The 21219-nt window shown below is 35.0% G+C and overlaps 5 protein-coding genes and 1 long non-coding RNA gene across 6 annotated transcripts; 3 read left to right on the top strand and 3 right to left on the bottom strand.

The window, feature by feature from the left end:
• The first annotated feature begins 506 nt into the window (after positions 1 to 506).
• Positions 507 to 4486, top strand: LOC110705327 (zinc finger protein WIP5-like). Its single transcript, XM_021883160.1, has 2 exons — positions 507 to 1479; positions 3456 to 4486. The coding sequence occupies exons 1-2, from the start codon at positions 760 to 762 to the stop codon at positions 3885 to 3887; spliced, it is 1152 nt and encodes a 383-aa protein (XP_021738852.1). The 5' UTR covers positions 507 to 759; the 3' UTR covers positions 3888 to 4486.
• A 471-nt stretch (positions 4487 to 4957) lies between these two features.
• Positions 4958 to 6861, top strand: LOC110705668. Its single transcript, XR_002508115.1, has 2 exons — positions 4958 to 5641; positions 6312 to 6861. It is a non-coding gene; the product is annotated as an uncharacterized LOC110705668 (long non-coding RNA).
• A 199-nt stretch (positions 6862 to 7060) lies between these two features.
• Positions 7061 to 8119, bottom strand: LOC110705667 (thylakoid lumenal 19 kDa protein, chloroplastic-like). The gene has a single exon (XM_021883569.1). It carries the CDS (start codon positions 7983 to 7985, stop codon positions 7248 to 7250), a length of 738 nt encoding a protein of 245 aa, XP_021739261.1. The 5' UTR covers positions 7986 to 8119; the 3' UTR covers positions 7061 to 7247.
• A 404-nt stretch (positions 8120 to 8523) lies between these two features.
• LOC110705666 (putative RING-type E3 ubiquitin transferase C3H69) lies at positions 8524 to 16983 on the top strand. Its single transcript, XM_021883568.1, has 8 exons — positions 8524 to 8852; positions 9398 to 9485; positions 9589 to 10364; positions 12338 to 12407; positions 14507 to 14595; positions 14673 to 14733; positions 15556 to 15631; positions 16580 to 16983. The coding sequence occupies exons 1-6, from the start codon at positions 8842 to 8844 to the stop codon at positions 14707 to 14709; spliced, it is 1071 nt and encodes a 356-aa protein (XP_021739260.1). The 5' UTR covers positions 8524 to 8841; the 3' UTR covers positions 14710 to 14733; positions 15556 to 15631; positions 16580 to 16983.
• Positions 16984 to 17339: 356 nt separating this feature from the next.
• On the bottom strand, positions 17340 to 19673 carry LOC110705665 (coumaroyl-CoA:anthocyanidin 3-O-glucoside-6''-O-coumaroyltransferase 2-like). Its single transcript, XM_021883567.1, has one exon. The coding sequence runs from the start codon at positions 19358 to 19360 to the stop codon at positions 17882 to 17884; it is 1479 nt and encodes a 492-aa protein (XP_021739259.1). The 5' UTR covers positions 19361 to 19673; the 3' UTR covers positions 17340 to 17881.
• A 703-nt stretch (positions 19674 to 20376) lies between these two features.
• On the bottom strand, positions 20377 to 21000 carry LOC110705258. Its single transcript, XM_021883102.1, has one exon. The coding sequence runs from the start codon at positions 20998 to 21000 to the stop codon at positions 20377 to 20379; it is 624 nt and encodes a 207-aa protein (XP_021738794.1).
• Positions 21001 to 21219: the final 219 nt, after the last annotated feature.

Raw genomic sequence — 21219 nt, 5'->3', positions numbered from 1 at the left:
AAGAATAGTGAAGTTGCAGAAAAACCAAATTAATAGCTTTTGGGGAGTTGACTGAATGTACAATGTACTAGCTTAAGCTAATATAGCTGCATGAAATGAGTCTAAGACGTACAATATAATGACTGTGCAAAAATCTATGAGTGAATGAATGAGTAAGATCTTCACCATCATATCGTATTCAATTCATCAAATAATAAAAATAAAAATAGAATATCTATTTGTTCAATTTGTTAACTTCAAAGCTGAGCACGTACAAACGGCGTTTATGTTAATTATTAATATTAATAGAAAGAGAATCATGTTGATCGAGTGAAGAAGACTGATCTATATAGAAAGAGATTCTGAGGAGGGTAAAACTTTCTATTTTCTTTTACATTCTATGTTACTGTACTTATCCTTTATATTTACTCTTCCTTTTCTCTATATGTCCTTCTCATGCCCAGAAACTGTCTCTCTCGCTCTCTTTCTCTCACTCACTCTTTTTCGTCTGTCAATTTGCTTTTTTTTTTTTTTTTTTTTGAAAAAATAAAAAGAAAAAACTTTAATCATACGACAAGGATCGGAGTATTTATAAATGAGTTGCCTCTGATAAATAATGGTGAATTGAAGCAGTAGTAGTGAGAGTGGCAGATGTAACACTACTTATAAATAATCTTGTACTACTACTAGTCTACTTTACTGGTAGCAGTATTTTCAAAACTGATACATACAACTCCTACATTAACATTAAGATTATAAATCTCATCTTTTTCAAAAAAAATGAGTGATCCAGCTTATTGCAATTCCAATATCTTCACCAAATGTTTCAACTTCATCCCTCTTCATAATCACACTACTACTACTACTACTACTGCTGCTACTCATTCTTCTACTTCTACTAGACCTATTTCGCTTCCTAATCCTTATTTCCTTAACAATGCTACAACTTCTACTAATTACCCTCTTCCATCTTCTAATTATTGCAGTAATAATAGTGGTTTCGACTTGAATACTAGTTGTACAACTACTACTGATACTGAAATTACCTTCAACAACAACAACAACAACATATATAATTCTCATCATCAAAAAGAGGCACTTCCACTCCTCAACACCCTAATCGGGCCTTCAACACTTGCCGCTCATTATCATCATGGAAATAATGAGATGGTGTTATCCGGGTCCGGCAGTAAGGATACCGAGAGCCCTAAATTCTCAACCACTAGTACAACAGACGACGACGAGAGCGTGACGGTGTCACTTCACATAGGGCTACCTACACAGCCCTCTAGTGTAGATCAGAAAGATGAAGATGCAGAAATGGGTTCAGATGCAGATGATGATGGTTCGGTTCCTAAAACAACCCATCAAGTCCAACAACAAGTCCAAGTTCAAGGAATACAGTATTGGATACCTACCCCTTCTCAGATACTTATTGGTCCTACCCAATTTTCTTGTCCTCTTTGTTCCAAATCCTTCAACAGGTTTAACAATCTCCAGGTATATACCATACATATCACTTGCCCCTTCAATACTTCCGTTGTTTCTTATTATTTTTTGCCGAGACATAAAAATTCATCTGTTACAACTAATAAGAAACAGAGGTAGTAATTACTTATTTGTTGCAACTTATAAGAAACGGAGGTAGTAATTACGTTTATTGCTTCAAGGTTTCTCAACCCTAAACCTAATTTTTAATCTTATCAATTTAATCGACTCAGATTTTGATTACACTGAATTGTTCATTCAATTCAGATTGTTTTAATCTTAATTGATTTTTATTTTAGGGTTCTAGATGCAACTGAGTGTTGTAAATATTGACCGAGTCTTTCTAATAATAATTCAACATAAATGAAAATTGAATACACTATTTTTGAATTATCTCTTGAATTATGCTTCAACTTCATCTATAATCAAATTTCTGGCTTGCAAAGTAGAATGTGATGATTGTATATCAGATTGATAATTAACCTATTATTTCTGACTGATTGTCCAGTCAAGTACCGTGTGTTCGTGCAGTATTGGTATAAATGTTGTACTTAATTAACTTCTTGAGAAATTAGAATACTTAAAAGTTGGTTAATTATTGAAAAAACAAATAAAAATACGAAGTACAACTTAGTGATAATGTCAGCGATTGCTTAACTGCATTCCCTTTGTTAATCATAACTCATAAGTAACTTAATTAATCCTCTATTCCTCTAATCCACTCAAACAACTTTCATTTTTTTTTGAAATTGAATGTCTTCACACCTTGATAGAGTATAAAACATATTCTTGAACCTCAACCATTAATTTAAGTTTTTGGTTGAGTTGATCATTTAACATTTTCGGGCTTCAACCATTAGCTTAAAATTTTGGTTGAGTTAATACTTTAACACACTTCACAACCTTTAATTAAGTTAAATTTATTGTTAGTGTTAGGTGTTAGGACCTGTTCTGTTCAGCTTAATTTCAATTCAATTCAAATCAGCTTCAATTGGTTTAGTTTGATTCCAATCAGTTCAGTTCATTTGTTTTCAATACATCAGATCAAGCTCTTAGTCTTTCAAATTAAATTTTCAAGTTGTAAGGATATGAAATTCCCTAGGATAATGTAAGTTTTAGCATCTAAAAAACAAGTCGTATAACAAGTCTTATGCTTGTAAGGTTTCTTCAGTTCCTCAAAATTAAAAGTACTGAATTTTTTTTAGGAATTTCTGAAGCATAATGCTCTTTTGATATTTTTTTACAGTGTATTTTTGCATAATTTTTATAGACTGAACCACAAAATGGCAGCAATTTGTCTCACACAGACTTTGGTGTATTAATAGTCTGAGATACTGAGAATTTGCAGGAAGTAATAGTATTAAGGGTTTTATTACTAACACATAACGAGCTGAGCCTTTTTCTCAGGGTAAAATTTAGACCACTTTGATTGAGTTGTCTATTGTTTTCACGGAAATCCATAAATACATGTCTGTCTAGGTTTAGTACAAACAGTCACATATATACATAGTATTCCTAATTAAATCAATGCTTCCATGTTTATTAAACTACTATATATAGGCATATATAGCTCTACTCTACCTTTACTCTAGTGTTATATGTATACCAGTTTTATAAATAAGATTTCCAATTAATTCATTGAACAACAAAAAAGGTTGTATTACTTTCATGATGATACAAATTATGTCTTAGACGGACTTATTATTTTTTGGTGTTTAAAGAGTCACATGGGTAAGTGATGATAATCGATCCCGAGATTTTCTGGGACTGGGTGGGAAACTCTAATCACTTGAGCTATTATAAAATGTACGTTGAATATATTTGATTATTAACATGATGTTAAGTTCTGCCACAATATGATGGATTGACAAACAAAAAAAAAAAAATTGTTTTCCTAAGCTTTCTCAATTATTACACCTTAGATGATTTGGGTTTGGTTAATCATTTTATACTAAAGTTGAATGTATAATATTGATTTGATTTTGTAGATGCACATGTGGGGGCATGGTTCTCAATACAGAAGAGGGCCAGAATCACTGAAGGGTGCCCAACCAACACCAATGCTAAGACTCCCATGCTATTGTTGTGCACCTGGATGCAAGCATAACATAGAGCACCCAAGATCGCGGCCTCTCAAGGATTTCAGAACATTGCAAACACACTATAAAAGGAAGCATGGCGTGAAACCATTCACGTGCAGGAAATGTAGCAAGGCATTCGCCGTGAAAGGGGACTGGAGAACCCACGAAAAGAACTGTGGAAGGGTTTGGTATTGCGTTTGTGGCTCCGATTTTAAGCACAAGAGGTCTTTAAAAGACCATATTAAGGCCTTTGGTCATGGTCATTTTGCCTTTGGAGTTAATGGATTGGATGAATGCTTGGATGAACCTCATGCTTCCGATGCTGATTCTAGCTTATGATTGACGTTATTCATACATATTTACTTGAGTTTTTTTTTTTTTTTTTTTTTCCTGTTTTCTTCTTCAATCATTATTGATTTTGTGTAGTATATGGTGTAAAATTATTTGCGTTGTTATTTCTGGCTTTGTTTACTCTCTAATTGCTGCAGATAATTGCCCTTGATTTATTTTCTTAAAAAAAATGGAAATCTTGTACTTTTGAAGTTGTGATGTCCTAACAATAGATTTCTGGCCAATAGCAAAAGTTTAATGAGGCACAAATACATAGTTTGGCAGGGTTACAACACTTGGCAATGTTAGTTAAGCAACACTCCATAATAGAATAGTATTCAAGAGCGAGGGATCTATCCATCATAGGTGCGTTTTTTTTAGTCTACCTTTTTTTTTAACAATATGTGCTATAGGTTATGGCACGCTTATCAGCACAAAACAAGTAAAACATGACATTAAAGTAGACGTTAAGACATGATAAATATTAATTTGGATTGTCGTTGATGAGCCAAAAAATAATTCTTCAATTGATGTTTGGCTGCAATGCTGCATGTTAAGTAGAGAAGAGCAAAAAAATTAAGGTGCCAAAAATAAAAATAATAGTAAAAAAAATCTCCTTTCTAAATCTAGTGGTTGTCTTTTAATTTACGATGTACAATATAATCAAACTTACCTTAATTTAATTTGTTTATTGGTAAGTTAATTGAAATTTAAATTTTCAAAACTTTCAAAAACTTGTTTTTTAATAAATAATTTGTTAGTTTAAAAAAGAAAAAAGGTTGAGTTAGGCCTGTTCACATTTAATGAATTGAGCTGAATAGAATTGAACTGAACTGAACTTAACAGAGCTAAACTGATCGAAGCTGAACTGAATTGAATACAACTGAAATAAATAGTTTATGAGAGAAGTAAATTAAAAACTGAACTGAACTGAAATTAAAAGTGATAGAGTATATAACATATTCCTGGGCCTTTTGGTTGAGATGGTCCACTAACATGGTATCGGAGCCAACGTGACATAGAGGTCACAGATTCGAATCTCATCCACCCCTCCTTTAAAAGTGGAATTAATTCGCGCCGGGTATGCGAGGGCCTATGCTGCATCCACATTTCAAGCCCAAAGGGCCTTTCATGTGACGGGGAGTGATAGAGTATATAACATATTCTTGGGCCTCAACCATCAACTTAAGCTTCTGGTTGAGATGGTCCACTAACAAAAAGTAAACAGACCCTTAGTCGAAATTAATTAGGAATAAGAAAATATGGAACACTTGTGTCCTAATGTCCTATAGGCTATAGGCTATAGGCTATAGGCTATAGACCTATAGGCAGACACAAAATAAAGGGGCAAAATGGATTAAAGTGGGCAGGGTCGGTGTTGAAAAATGGTGGGCCTGTTATCGAAGCTCATGTATTACTTTCATCTTTGGCCAACACCAAACCCATGAAATAAAAAAAAAATAAAAAAAATATGGCACAGACACAGACACAGACACAGTATTACTGGAAGAATCTGATATCCACTTCTTTCTCGTCTCCAATTTGTGGTTTCGAACCTACCCGGATTACAATTGGCAGCACGTCTCATCTCCGAAACCATCGCCCTGTAAACATCTGCTGCTCTTACTCAAATTCAAACTCAATTTCAAACCCAAATTCAAATACAAATACAAATTTGAAGAAGCTGTGCTTGAGATGCAATACTCTGTATGATCCTCGTCTTAATTCTCCTACTGCTTGTTCGTTTCACGGTCACATCACCGGTTTGTTTCTATTTTTTTTCCCCTCCAATCTCAATTACTTGTATTTGATAATCAGATTTTTTTAATTTTTTTTTTTAATGTATAAAAAATGCAAATAATTAAATCAACTATGTAATGCGAATTACACGAGTGTGCATGATTTTCTTATGCATTTCTAAATTAACCGTACGAAGGATCAGTTCAGATAATACATGAAAATGTTGTAGGCTTGCAATAAGTAGTATCAATAAAGTTTGTGATAATCACTTTAAATAGTCTTGAATAGGGAAATTATATTTGGAGCAAATTTGTACACTATTCTGTTTAGAGTGTGTTTTTTTTTTTTTGGAAATTAAAATGAATTTGCACTTTTGCAGTGAATGAATCAATGTATTGTCATCCACATCGACTAGTATATAATGTACAATATTTTCAATCATTAGTTTTCATGAAAAACCACAACTGCAAATTTATACATTTCTTCATTGTAAATAGTGTAGATATCTAAATATATAACCTTGTAATTTGAACTTTGCTTCTATTATCAAGTGAAACTTGTGAAGTTTGAAGTGATCTTGATTCTTTGACATTTGCACCACTTTTTGGGTTCAATTCACAATTTTCAACACGCATGCTACATATATATAAGACATGGGGAGAAAACAATAATGAATTCATGTTCACTTGACAGGGGAAAAGGGATTATTTTCACTTGCTCCACCTCACCAGGGTATAGACGGAGAATGGACTGACGGCTCCGGCGTAATTGTCTACAAGTGGAATGAGGTAAACAACCGGCCTAATTAACACTGGTAGCGCAAACTGGAAAAAAAGATGGAGCTGTTGTTCCGAGTATGATGAAAATGCACCACCTTGTCAACACGGATATCATGTCTCTTATGATGATGGTTTCACTATGTATTAACTAGATTTATGTCTATTTCACATACAAGACACAGACTCATGTTGACATCTCACAATAGTGAACCTTAGCTTGTACACACTTATTCTGAGTTTAAAATGGAATATTGCGAGCTCCATTTCAATCACTTCTTGAAATGCTTGAGCTTTCGTTACTTCTTTACATTGCTTATTACTTGTATTTGACTGATCGGTGTATGATCAGAAATCACTAGGACTAGAAAATTTGTTTTATACTTCGTATATATGGATTATGTTTATCTAAGTCTGTAAAATTGCCTTGTTCCTGAGTCCAATTTCATGAAACTATTACAGATTGACATATTGAGCTGTGCTGATGTTCTTATTGCTGTGTTTTCATATCTTTTGTTTAGGGAATTGCTTCCTTGGGCTTTAATATAGTTGATAGAAGAATTTGGCAACCATTTTCCATCCATAATTCTATATAAATCATCACTTAATTGGGAAGAAATCAAATAATACTAGTTACTTGTATAATATAGCAGCAAACACCATATATAATCCAAAAAGATTTAACCTGAAATTACTGCAGGAATTATGGTTTGAATAGATCGAGATACTCAATACATACAGAAAAACATGAGTAGTGAGTATATTTATGAATATGTGCCTCTAGCTCTAGATGACAAGCAATCAATGAACCACGAAAACGTACACGAACATAGCTAAGAGGAGGGGGAGTAGGCTAGAGTAGAGTTTTGAAGGATTGGTGGAGGTGGCGGAGCATTTCCTGATCACGGTTCCATTCAGGACTAGGTGCATTAACAAAATGAGCATACAGCTTATTGTTGGCACATGTAACAGAGATCAAACTATGAGTAGCAACACCGTCAATCTCGTAATCGTAATACAGCTGACCATTCTCATCCCTCCTATCTTGAGAGGTAAGAGACTCAGCATTAGAAATCTGATCCAGCAAAAGAACGTCAGATAATGCTAAGTTATTAAGCACCACATCTTTAGGAATAGGATCAAGTTGCCTAAACCCTGATAAGAAGGTTAAATACTCTCTTTCAGTCTTCTTTTTAGGATTATAGAACTCACTGTCAGTGCCATTAGTACCTTTCTCTACTTTAGAAACAAGCCTCTCTTTCCAACCTTGAGGGACCTCATATGTGTACTCTGCTGAATCTTTCTTGCTCGAATTCCCACCATAACCTCCATAGTTCGCAGCGCTTGCTGCTGTACCGTAGTAGATGTTGTATGCAGCTGTGGAATCAGCCAGCGTTGGAGGGGGGCTGGATAGGACAACTGCAGCCGTGGCGATAGCTGTTAATGTAGTTGTTAACTTGTTATTAGTAGTTTGAGGTGCTGCCTTGGATAAGGAGGTAATTGGTGTGGCCTTGGTTGGTGTTTGGGGTGGTTTTGTTAAGGTGGATGTGGAAGTGGAGACTAGTGATGAGCCTGAGAATATGGTGGCCATGATATTGCGGACTTGTGGCTAATGTTTTTTCCTTCCAATGTTTCTTCCTTATCCTATCTGCATTTTTTTTCCCTTCTTCTCTAGATTATGTTCTTATCCAATAAGATGTCTCTCTTGCCCTCTAGAAGATCCCAAAGCTTTATCAAATTTCGATAGGACAACCACTCGTTTATACTTTTTCGTTCTTTTTTAGTTGACACATTTTCTTTATTATATCTGACAACAAACAATTAACAAACACTATCTTTTTACTTTAAAATAAAAATCAACTAAAATGAGATAGACTTAGGATATGTTTTGATTTACTAAACTAAACTGTTAATGAGAGAAGAAAATTAGAAACTGAAATTAACTGAAGAGAACAAACTCTTAAATTAATTAACATATACGTTAGATATTATAGGTTATCCTATCTAAATAATATGGAGTAGGAAAAAATCAGGAGGTAAGTCACGAGGTAAATAATATGGCGTAAGAGAATGACCTCAAAGTCACGAGGTAAGTTAACACCCATCTCACCAAAATTTGACGGCATTTTAATTTGGAGTAATAATTAACTGTCCACAATTGTAATCGGGCCCGGTAGTGTCGTTGTTGGGCCTTTTACATAAGAACATTGGACTCTTACAATTTCTCATATCGACCGCCAAAACAATTCCCCGCATTTCCAAATCACATAAAAAAAAAAAAAAAAAATGAAAATTAAAAAACAAAAAGAAATATTGGGTTTGAAAAAATAGAAAAATTCAGGAAGAAGAGAAGAAACGGAAACCTAACCTGAATGGTGAAAGCTGAATAATATTATCTTCTTCCTCAATTCATTCCTCTTTCAATCTGTTCTTCCTTGATTATCGACATGTCCAATAGGTATACTTTCTGTTTATTATTAATTTTTATTCTTTGATGATAATTATTTTATCATATTTATTTGTAATTTTTCAATTGATTAATTGAACTGCCTCTTGAATCTTGATATTGAGCTAAATTGATTTTTGATCAATTTTCTTCTAATCTTCGTTTTTATGATTTTAATTGAATTGAAATCGTAATTCATATTGATTAATCAATTAATTTGATGGTATTTTCGTTATTTATCAATCTTTTTCTTTTACATTTATTGTTTATATTGGTTATATGATTCTATATACTTGTTTGATTTTGATTTCACTTTTTATTAATCAACAATCCAATCCAATCCTATCATCTACGCTTATTTCTGCAATTTCATTAAGATTAAGATATTTTTCGATATTTCCCTTGCTCAATAGCTGCGGTGCCTCTTGAATCTTATGCTGCATTGTTTGGTTGTTGTTTCCTTTTCGCCGTGATTATATTATGGCGCTATTGATCAACCTTAGGCTAATTCCGGCTTTTGTGATATTTAATGTCAACATAACTATCACTTATTATAGGCTTATCTGCAAGTTCTTTAAGCATGGAGCATGTCTAAAAGGGGAGCATTGTGAATATGCGCATGATTGGAACGCTCCTGCAAACAATGTAATTGATTCTTATCGCACTTCATTTTCGATGTATGTTAACTTCTTATTCATTTTCTTTCCTACAGTTTTTTCTTGCTCAATTTTGTTGTGCTTGCTTGTAGATTTGCACCTTTTATCAGAGAGGAGCTTGTGCTTATGGAAGCCGTTGTAGATATGACCATGTTAAAGTTTCTCAACCTCAGTCATCTGCTTCATCGTCATCAACTGCCTACTCCGGAACAGAAACCCCTAAAATAACTACGAGTGGGATGGCTCCAGTCAGTCCAGTCTCCATTTTTCAACCAGAACTGTCGCCTTCAAGCAGACAATTCTTTCCTCCCAGCAAAGCAGCATGGAGTCAACAGTCTGATATCTCTGATACCGTGGAAGATGATTTGATTCCTCAACCTAGGAGTGATAGACTGGCTGATCAAGTTATTTGCTCATTTGCTGCTGCTGGACACTGCCCCAAGGGGGAGAAGTGTCCTCATATTCACGGGGAATTGTGCCCTACTTGTGGAAAACACTGCCTGCATCCTTATAGGCCTAAAGAGAGGGAGGAACATTTTCAAACCTGTGAGAAAATGCAGAAACACCTTGAAGCACTGAAACGCAGTCAAGAGATAGAGTGCAGTGTGTGCTTAGAACGTGTGCTCGCCAAGACAGCAGCCTCTGAACGGAAGTTTGGTTTGCTATCAGAGTGTGACCACCCATTTTGTATAACTTGCATCAGATTTTGGCGTAACAGCTCACCAACCTCTGGAATGGATGTTAATTCCACATTGAGGGCTTGTCCTATATGTCGCAAACTTTCGTATTTTGTCATTCCAAGTGTGCTTTGGTATTTTTCGAAAGAGGAGAAAGATGAAATTGTTGACAGTTACATGGCCAAGCTTAAGTGAGTATTTTCTTCTCATTTTCTCGTTATTACTTGTTTGAGTTTGTTCAAAATATGATGGCATCTAGAGTTGGAGCCAGTAGAGGTGAGTTTCTTTGGTAAATTTTGGCCTTTGCATCCAAACAGGATATACTTCATGCTGTGTCTGGTTGGTGCAAATCTTATTTCTTTTTCCGAGGTTTGAGTTTTGGGGGGTTCCTTGGTCCATTTTTTTTAAAGGTCATTTTATGAGTGATAAAAACTTAATGAGTTATAACTAGATTGGTATATTGATGCTAGTGGAATTTATAAATGTCCATAATTCTCCATGTCTCCATAGGAATTTTGGGATTAGCTGTGTCAACTACACATGTAATGGGAATTAAACTCATGCTGTGTTAGAAGAGATCTAGTTCTAGCAACCCAATGGAGAGAAAGGGACCAGAAAGGGTAGTAGCAGTTTTTACTACCTCCGTCACTTTTGATTGTTACTTGTTATCCTTTTTGATTGATATAGTTGTTCTGATTGTTCTTGTTTTCCTTTTTGGAGAGAAAAGAGATCCTTTTTTTTTGTTCCATTTCTCAATTACCACCCATTGGTAATTAATACCCAATTTTCACCAATACTCAATTAGTACTCTTTTTCATTTTCAACCTCCAAAATAATATATTCCAATTTCTTAATCTGCTTGAAAACTATAAAGATGAAAACTATAAGTGCATCCCACAAATTATATAGAACTAGGCCTTGTTGATCTCATGTCTATATACTTAAACTGTCTAGTAAAAAACTTAAAAAAGAGTACATAACTGATCTCATATCTTCTAGTTTTCTGTTTTTCCTCTCTTTTCTTTCATATTCAATCTATAGCAGTAGCACACCCTTCAATTTACTTCCAAAAAAAAAAAAAACCCTTCAGTGTCTGACTGACCCTCTGTCTCTTTGAAATTTTTATAATCTCTCTTTCCATATTTCATCTACTAAAACTAAAAGTATGTTGTCCACCTTTTTAATTAATTTCTCTAGTGTAGTGTTGTCAATAAACATAACTCTGTATCTCACCTGATAAATTTCATGTCTACCCCCACAGAAAAAAATAATAGAGTCAATGTTGAAACCTTTTGAGGCGAATCTTTAAGGTATAGAAAATCTTAAAATGGATTCCCAACATAGACTAAGTTCTTTATACATGGTTATGGAGGCACTCCTTCCTTGGTTCCATTGCCTGAGTTCAAGGTTAGTATTCAGTAATTTAGTAGCAAACTAGCATTCATGTCATCGTTATGCTGGCATATCCCAGGTACTCTTACCCTTCCAGAACACCTCCAACTTTGTAAAATTGTTTTCTTATCTCATCTACTGAAAACCTGAATTTGAAATGCGCTTCTGCCTCTGCATTCGTTTCTTGATTGTCTCAATCATATTACTCTGTGATTCAAAAATTAAGTGGTAAGACGCCTTCATGTATTGCAGGATCCCCCTTAAAGTAAAGGAACAAAAGAGTTGCTCTTCCACTCAGCAAGCATAGTAGTTTATTAATCTTGAACATCCAAGTTAATCAGGATACTCTAATAGTCTAGTTCTCTGTTTATGAAATCATCTGTATTCAGTACACAAACAAAAAGACATAGGAAATTTAATGTATGTAAGGACATAATAAGTAAACAAGATAGGTAAAAGGAGATAAGAATGGTGGTCACATGGATTATTTTTGCTGCTCAAAAATAGATATCTAAGGTATCTGGGCTAGACACAGTATTGCATCTGAATTTAGCTGATATCATTGCGTTCTGAATGCAAGTATATGCACATGTTCCTTCTTTGTGTTCTTTCTTGACATTGTGTATATTTTTGTTGATTCCTACAGCCATGCCGTTTTTATTTTTTTAATTTTTATCTTTTTTTGTCCTCCCTAGTAGCTTTGTCCTCTGGTATTATTTTCTGGTTTTTAGTCTTACAATTTAACCTTATGTTTTTTCTATTCGAATTTCAGGTCCATTGATTGCAAGTACTTTGATTTCGGCAGTGGTTCATGCCCTTTCGGAACTAGTTGTTTTTACAAGGTATGAACAACCATCAATTATTCTTGCAAGTTTATTCATTTAGGCTTTGGGACCTTGTAATACTGCAGTTACTTTGGAATTTGGATGTCATTTTTTTACTTTAAGACCTCATCTCGCATGATGGTCAATGCATTATTATGTCGCTCTCTTAAGTAACACCCTGCCTTTTCTGCGTCATTTTGGTAGAACAAGTTTTGTTCAGTGGGGATGGTGGGTTTCTCACCATTGCTTCTTTGAATTGGAGGGTAAAATAGTTAATTTACAATTGCTTGCTTGTCTGCTTCCTTCCTGCTGTTTATAATGTTATTTTGGTCAGAGGAATTCTTGATGATGTAGTAAATCTTTTCCATCTTTTACGTATCCATTTAAACAAAGTTAAGCTCAGGGGTATGTTATAGCTTTTGCATCTAAACAAAGTCTCTTCTCTGAAACGTTAGTAGCTTTTCCATCTTATGCTTTCCATTAATTGCTCTCAACTTGTGAGTAAGGTACCTTGTTGTGTACCAACACATGGTCTGGGAGGTTTATGTTCGGAGAAGAAATTTAAATATGTATTAGTAAATGTGGTATGAAAACTTGGAAGATGATAATGACCGTAAGGCAGATCCAATAATGTGTCATTGCCAGCTTATATATTTATTATGCTTATTGTGAACTCTTGTATCAATCCAGTGATAGGATCATAAGAAGAAGCTAAATTAGACAACATTGGTGAGTAATAGAATAATGTGTCATTACCAATGTATATATTTAAGTGCACCTAGAAATGCTGGAATTAGGTACAACCACACCCAAGTTTTGGATGTCTATTTCACTTTGTACATTATTATATTCATTAAATCCACTTTATAAACATATATTTTGTGGTGCATGCGAAAGGGAAGAATGTAAACAATGACAATTCAAAATTTGCCTCTTACAATTGTAGAGTGAATGACCATTTGACCAAAGCTTCAAGAGCTGGAGAAAATTGTTCTGTGATTATAATGATAAAGGTTTCCCTTAACTAAAGAAAAGATAATTATAAATACTTTTTAATACCTGGTAGACCGTTTTATGTCATCATAGACTCACAGTTGGTTATGATGCCATATTGATTGCTGATGACTTCAAAATTTTACACATTCACTAGATCCAAAATCCACTTGAAGCAGCAGCATAAATTAGTTTACTTGGATTTGTTCAAGCTAAGTGTCCTGAAAATTCAGCAGCTGTCTTCATAGTTTATTTGTTTAGGTCCATGGCTGAAAGAAGTTTTAGGTTTATTGCTTTCTTTAATGGTAGTATACGGCTATTGTTTCCATCTTGGAGAAACAATTATTGTCAGGAGAGTCAGGGCAATATTTTGCCATTTACTTGAACCTGTTTAACTCAGGACAATATTTAAGTGGATTTTTATTCTTTTGCAGTGCTCAGTATTTGATCCATATATTTTTTTCTGCTTGCTTTATTAGCTATGTATGAGAGTATATTATGATTTCTTTATCATGCTTCTTGGCTAATTGATGATAGAGCCTGACTGGGAGAACATTGAAAATTTGATAAGTCTGAAAACAATTGTCTCTTCGGATTTTAAGAATTGTCAGCACTCAGAACCATGACAGCCAGCCTGGACAACGATCTTGAGTTCTCCTTTTTGATACTTTGAGTAGTCCTGATTAAGCTTTTGTCTGGTGATTAGGCCTAACCAAGGCATCGATTTTTTGAGCGACGAGATTTTGAAATCTCTTATTTGTCTCAGTTGGCTTTGCAAATTTTAGTTTGACATCCTTCTTTCTCCTTTCTGGCTCTCTTAAAATAAAATCCAAGTCTGTTCTGGGTCTTTTTGTGTGTGTGCGTGTGAATGGAAAACACCTTTTTTTATCCGAATATGACACTAGGGTCTAGGTATTTTAGCATATTCTATATCATTTGCCAACTTAATTTTTATGAATGATGTTACAGCGAGTGTTGGTTTGTTTTTTTTTTTTTTTTTTTTTTTTTTTTAGAGAGTTAAGGATAAGTCTCTGAACTAGCTAACCTTTACTCCAGTTATTGTTAATGTGCTGCATTGTTTGGATTCTAGATAACCCAGTTTTTTGTTTTATCTCTCCTTTCAGCATTCATATCGTGATGGCAGTCTTGAGGAAGTTGTGCTACGTCATCTAGGGGCTGCTGATGGTGAAACTGTAATAGCAAAAAATATTAGGTGAGGAACTTTCCCTTCTTGAATATCAATTTGAAAATTTGCCTGTGTATAGCTAACTTTGATTTAAATGATTTCAGCCTTGCGGACTTCCTCAGAAATTTGCATATAAGCTGAACCAAGTTTGGGAAAGTTTCCAGTGTGAGTGCTATTTTTGGACTACATATAATTACCTAATTGTTAATGCAAGATTTACTGGACTATGATGTATGGGCAATCCAGTAGACTGGCACCCTTTGAATCTTTTCATGCCCCACCATAACCTTTGAGAAACTAAGTTGCCATTAACATATAGAACTCTACTTGTAAAGGGAAAAAATGAGGGCAACTCTGGAAATGCAGTATTTAGGTGTGCTGTTGAAAAGAATTAAGGATTATAGTTCATGGTGACTAGTTAATTGCCATTATATTCCTTTTACCATCTAATCACATTCTTATAGTATCTTCATCACGCACAGAGAATCAGTTTTTTGAAAGAACCTTTCTGATAGTATCATTACTGCAGTAGGATTTGACCTCCAAATTTGAGATGGCAGCCATCCCATGTAGGGTTGTGGCATTTAGGGGAAGGAGTTTGATGCTTTTGGCTTAAGAAAATCCACACCGGCCTCACATCATACTTGCAAACAATTACTGACATGATCATTTTTTGTTAACAATGTGCACTATGCCACTATTTGCTGTCAATGTGTTGGATAGGATGGGAACTTGAAGTTGTCAGCCAACACAAATTGTCTTTCTTTCTTGTCAATATCAGCTAACACCTAAGTGTTCTCTAGTTAACATCAAACACATCCTAGTGGTATTTCTTGATCCTTGCAGCTGTGTTCTGAAGGGTGGGAGGCATCATAAATTTGTAGTTGGACAACGTGCTTGCCAGATTTTTATTTGAATATTTTGGGAATTTGTCTTAATGCTGTGAGTTGATTGTGGTTCTTAACAAATTTTTCTTTCTGCTTTCAGGTTTGTATGAATCTTAAGGAAACATGTAAATTCTGGAGTATCTGAATCATAATATCAGATTCCAATGCATCTGAAGGTAAATGTATTTCTCATAACATAATATACGTTTTAGCTGTCTCTATATTTTAATCTGAGCAATACCTACCCATTCGACACAAAATGTTGATATCCTAATTGCTGCCTCATGCCTGGAATACTTCCTAATTCCATGAATTGACTGGCTAAACAATTTTTTAGCGCCTCCTTATCCTCAACAAAAGATTTCTTTTGTGCCCTGATATAAATATCTTTGGCTATTTATGACTTATGAGTGAAAACTATAAAAAGTTGAAAACAGTCAAAGTTATTTTATTTTGACCACATGAATAACAAGCGATTAAGCGAGCCAAACTTTCAAAAACAAATGTATTCCCTCATTTACTAGCTTTTGCCAAAAGTTTTAGTCTTTTAGGAGAATTATATAAAGTGTATTGGTAGGGACAGGCAAGGTGGTTTATAGGAGAATTAAAGGAGTACTTCGTAGGTTGTAAAATGAGAGAAATAATGAAGTGTAGAAGTGACCATGGGGAGTGATATAAGCAGGGACCAAATGAGAGAGAATTATAAATAAATTGGTGTATAATGTTTTCAAAAAGGGAATCGTCAATTGTGTCACTTAAAAACAACGGAGGGAGTTACGGTCCTTACGGAGTATTATTTTGCACGTCATTTTCTCTTGATGACATTTCCGGTGTTGGCCTAGCTAGTTTTCGTACTTGCATTTTCATTTAATGTGATTATCACCTAGACCAACCTTGCAGAAAAGTACCACAAGTTCTAGTTCTTTTATGTTTCTTAGTAATAGCTTTTGAACCTCGAATGGATACTAATTTGTTGATGTATTTTAATATGTAAATGCATTATATACGATAGTTAAAATATTTGCCTTGGACTCTTTTTATTATTGTTTTTTCTTGCCTTATCATTCTATTGCATACATTGTCACATCGCTGATTTTTGTGTATTGGGCGAAATCTCGTGGCAGGATCGACCTCAGGCATGATAAACTGTATTGAAATTTTACACAAATTACATAAAGATTATACATCTACAGGTCCCAATGGGTGGTCTCTCATAAAGTTTCCATCTGCAAAGGATAATGTGAATGTAAGGTTGTTGTAATACAAGTTTCAGTAAACATTATTTTGTACATGATTTTTGCCAATCATGGTCCCATTTGCTGCAAGCTGTTTTGGTTTCAGTTGTGAAATGAAAGTGTGATGTTGGATATTTATTATGTCTGGGACCGGAAATGTCTTAATCTTGTAGCAATTTTGCCTTAACAATTTACCTTCAGGTGAACAATTGGAAATATGATTGTTGTATTGAATGAAGCCATTCTTTTAATTGGCATTACTTGAGAATTATATTATCTATTTTTGTGTGAAATTATAGTTATTATGTGGCAATACAAAGGATATACACATACATTGAGATCATTGATTTAAAAACGATCAAATGTTGATTTTCAGAAGTTATACACTTATACATTGAGATAAGTATAACGATGCTCCATATTATTATATTTTTCCTTAAAAATAAAACACCAAATATTGATCGAAGTGGAAAATGTGAATAGGGTAAAATAATAAAAATAAAAATAAAACCTTATTTTTCTAATCTGTTTTTTTTTTTTTTTTTAATGAACTAAAATTAATTTTATTGAATGATAATTAATTTTACTGAATCTCAATTATATTTCTTCTTTAAAATTACTGATTTTATTGAATTAAAATTATTTTTATTGAAATGAGTATTACTATATGTAACCTTCGTATTTTTTATTTATTTATTTATTTTTTTTAAAGAAGTGTAACCTTTGTATTTAATTTTCTCTAGTATGTAACTTCTAAATAATTGCACAATAAACTACAATTTAATTTGTAATAGTTGTTGATTCCATAAATGATATGAGTAATTTGTTAAAAACTAGTTAAGCAATTACTGCATCTCTCTTTCAATTCCCATAATTTTTTTCCCATTTTTCCAATTTATTTTAAACTTAAGATAATGTTTTCAGAATTTTATTTAAATTTAAAGTTATTTTTTCATTTTGTATTTAAACAAAACCCGAGGCATCACCGAGCCACAAACTACTCCGTAGTTAACACTTGAAAGAACAGAACAATATAGCCTAAAGCTATGATCAGGGGATAGTTTTTGACAGTCTATAGTCTAACAATAAGGCTTATTACAATAAACGACGCTGGACAATGGAATACATACTGTACAACGCCATAACTCGAACTCTTAACGCTCTCAACAAGCAAGTAAAGGATAGCCAGCCTCACTGGGCAAAAACACGAAGACCTTGAGTGAAGATAGATTGGAAGTCGTCCATAATGAAGTTAGATAAAGTCAGCCCTATCTCAATTCCACTTTTCATGTGTCTGCTCTGCGTAAGAGAAATGGCTCTGGTTCCATCAATTGAAATTTCCTCTATCTTCTTTGGCTTCCCCCACCCAAAATCCGTCTCATACAGGTTCACCTTGGGCGACCCAACCACATGAATATGATCTTCAGACTTAATTAATGTCTGCCATTCAGATATCCACCTCTCAGCTCCTCCTAAAACATCACTGTCCAACATCTTCACGGTTTTCCCAATTGCATCAGCAGCTGCCAACATGCCCTCACCTTCCTTCAGTAACTCCTCCCTCATTGCTACTGCCCGTCCAAACCCAACACAGTTACCAAAATACTTAGCAGATACCTGATAGGGTAAACGGGTAATACCACCTGCAATGAATCCAAAGTACATCGGACCCTTTGCTTTGGCTTTAGTAACAAAACTGTTTTGGACCTGGGCTCTTAAGAAACAGGTCCACACAAAGGCACACGTGACGACGTAGGGTGACAAGAGAACAGGGTACGACCTGTTGAGCTTGTCACACTGGGCTTGTAACCATCGTTTAGCATTAGCAATATCAGCTGACCCCATGACAAATGTGGACTGGAGTGAGGCATGAGCAGCAGGAGGAGGAGGTAGCATCTTCATGGACACGGTTGGATGGGACTCCAACCCCAACCACTGCTCCAACATTATGGACTGAAGTCCATTAGAATCGAGAATCACAGACCTGTCAAAGGAGGCAGGGTAGGTTGGGGCAAGTGAAAAGTTTAGATGACCAGACTTGGAGAAAGAAGCCCAAGTGTAAAGGAAGTTACTGAAGGTCCTCTGATCACAAAGCACAGGATGAGAAGCAAAGCCAATGGAGAAACCAGAAGAAGGTGAGGGAAAGAATGTGATCTGAATGGCTAATAAAGGAATCGGGGAAGCAATGATAGTGGAGGATGCAATTGTTGGCAATGAGGGAACCAATTGTTGAAAGATATGAGCAGACTTGTAGGCATAGCTGCTTAAATCATTAAAATCAGCATCACACAGCGCAACAGTCAAACCAACTGAATCTGATTTCCCATTCTCCGTCAAGAAACTTAGATTATCTAGGAGAGAACGTGTAGTCGTGAGTTTACCGGCAAAGGGAAAGAAATATTGCAAGGCAGACGAGAGGGAGTGTTTGAGTCTAGGGAGGATGTTAGAACTGAATTCCAAAAAAGAAACAGGTACAGGTGCAAGTTGAAAGAAAAAGAGAGGTTGGAGTGGAGGATATTGAAGCGAAGGAATGTCAAAGAAAGTCAGAGGGAGAGAATATGAATGTGGAGTGGTGGTGGCAGGTGGGGGGGAAATGTAGGATGACTCAGTTATTTGGACTGCACTACTAACACCAACACCATTAATTAAAGACGAAGGAGCCATTACCATATACAATATTGTCCTGCTGCTAGTGTACAACCTCCAGTCCCTCCTTAGTCTTTATATAACACACGCTGGCTGATAAAAGTGATCCAGCCAGCAATCAGAGCAGTTTGACAAGAGCAACTGATCTCAAATCTCCACCTCAGAAGGGGAGGGAGGCAAGCATCAAACAAGAACCAATTATAGCAGCAACAATTTGTACTACATAGGCCTACACTAGTATAGTGGGGTATTCAACTGTAAGAAATCACAAAATCAGACATTCGTGAAACATATGATTTTTGCGTTTTACTCTCTAGAGGCAGCTAGGGAAAGTTTGAATTTGATCATTGAAAACAAAATTAAAGGGTACCTGTCCATGTTAAATAAAATAGACTAAAAGATGTGATTGGAATATTATTTATACCCTAGAACGAAGTAATAATAATGTAAACTTATAAATCATAGAAACATTATTGATAATATTATTGATATTGAATCAACTACTTTCTGGGGAGCAATCTACTTGACTCCTTTACATGACATCCTCATAACATATTTATATCATGGCTTCCACTAAATGCCATATACACGAATACGACATGAGTGTAAAATAATATGCCTGCTAGAAGCCTATCTAGCTCGACTCAGCCAACATAAGTTGGCAAAATCTTGTATCAACTTCTAGATTCCCATACTACATCAAATATTACTCCCTCCGTCCCTAAATTAAAAACCAATTTCTAACATTTTATAACTCACATAATCAAGAGAAATGGGACTCTAATAAAAGGACGGAGGGAGTACTAAGTTTGTAACCGTGAATCCTACAAATTAACACAATGCTACCTTCACCAAATTCGGTATACAATTAGATATAGAGTTAAATTATATAAACATACATGCTATCTTTTCAATCCCTAAAAAGAAAAGCATTAACATGGATTATTAAAACGAGATAAAAAGATATGATAATTGATCCACAAGATTTAATTTAATTAATGTAGCAACGAAAAGATAAAAGACTAGTATTGTTGAAGTAATCAAAGATTATAGAAAAGCGAATAGATAAAAGAGGAGCACAAACCAGCAAGACACAAGTAAGAAATAGCACGAAGGCGAATAAAGAAGAGACGAAGTTGCTTGGAAATTTGCATAGTACTAGTCAACAACTGAAGACGCCCAATTTGCTCCATCTTCTGAAAGAAATGCATGGATTTCAGCGATTGCCTTAACATAAAGGCCATCGAAAACGGAAACCCGAAAGCCAAAGCACTCATTACAAACAATTGAGCTGAAGAATTAGCCGTAGTAGTAGCACCAGAAGCAGCAGCATTGGTATAACAGTAGCAATAGTATGTGCCAATGCCTAAATGAGCCAGACCTAATAAAGCAAGAATTCCGGTAACATTGTACATGGTTTTGAGTAGAGATTGTGTCACTTCCCTGCTTTCGTTTGCGAGAGGCGATTCATCCTTTTCCACTGTTGGACCTTCGATCTCCTGATGCTTCGTGTTAGGGTTTGGGGTCGGAGTCGATTCGGATGAGTAGTGAAATCGTTGAGGGAGAATTGCTGTTTTCGGCGATTTGTCAAAGTTGAAATCAAGATTAAGATTGAGATGATGATGATGAAGATGAAGGAGCTTCTGCTGCTGCAATTGCGCCATTGTAGTTGCGATTGGAAGGCATGGATTAGCGAGTGAGGTTGTGGCGGCGGAGTGGAGTGGTGGCGCAGAATGACGATAGTGCCGGAGAGATGAATGGTTGTTGAGGAAGAGGGAAGTGAGATTGTGAGTCCGAGCTAATAAGCTTCTTCTGCTCATTTTTGGTGATGAAAATGAAGAGAGAGAGAGATATATGTATAATGTTAATCTATGTATGAGAGA

The sequence above is a fragment of the Chenopodium quinoa genome, unplaced genomic scaffold (assembly GCF_001683475.1).
Source record: "Chenopodium quinoa cultivar QQ74 unplaced genomic scaffold, ASM168347v1, whole genome shotgun sequence".
NCBI lineage: Eukaryota > Viridiplantae > Streptophyta > Magnoliopsida > Caryophyllales > Amaranthaceae > Chenopodium > Chenopodium quinoa.
Note: the sequence above shows the minus strand (reverse complement) of the source record. Positions and strands in the feature narration are given on the sequence as shown.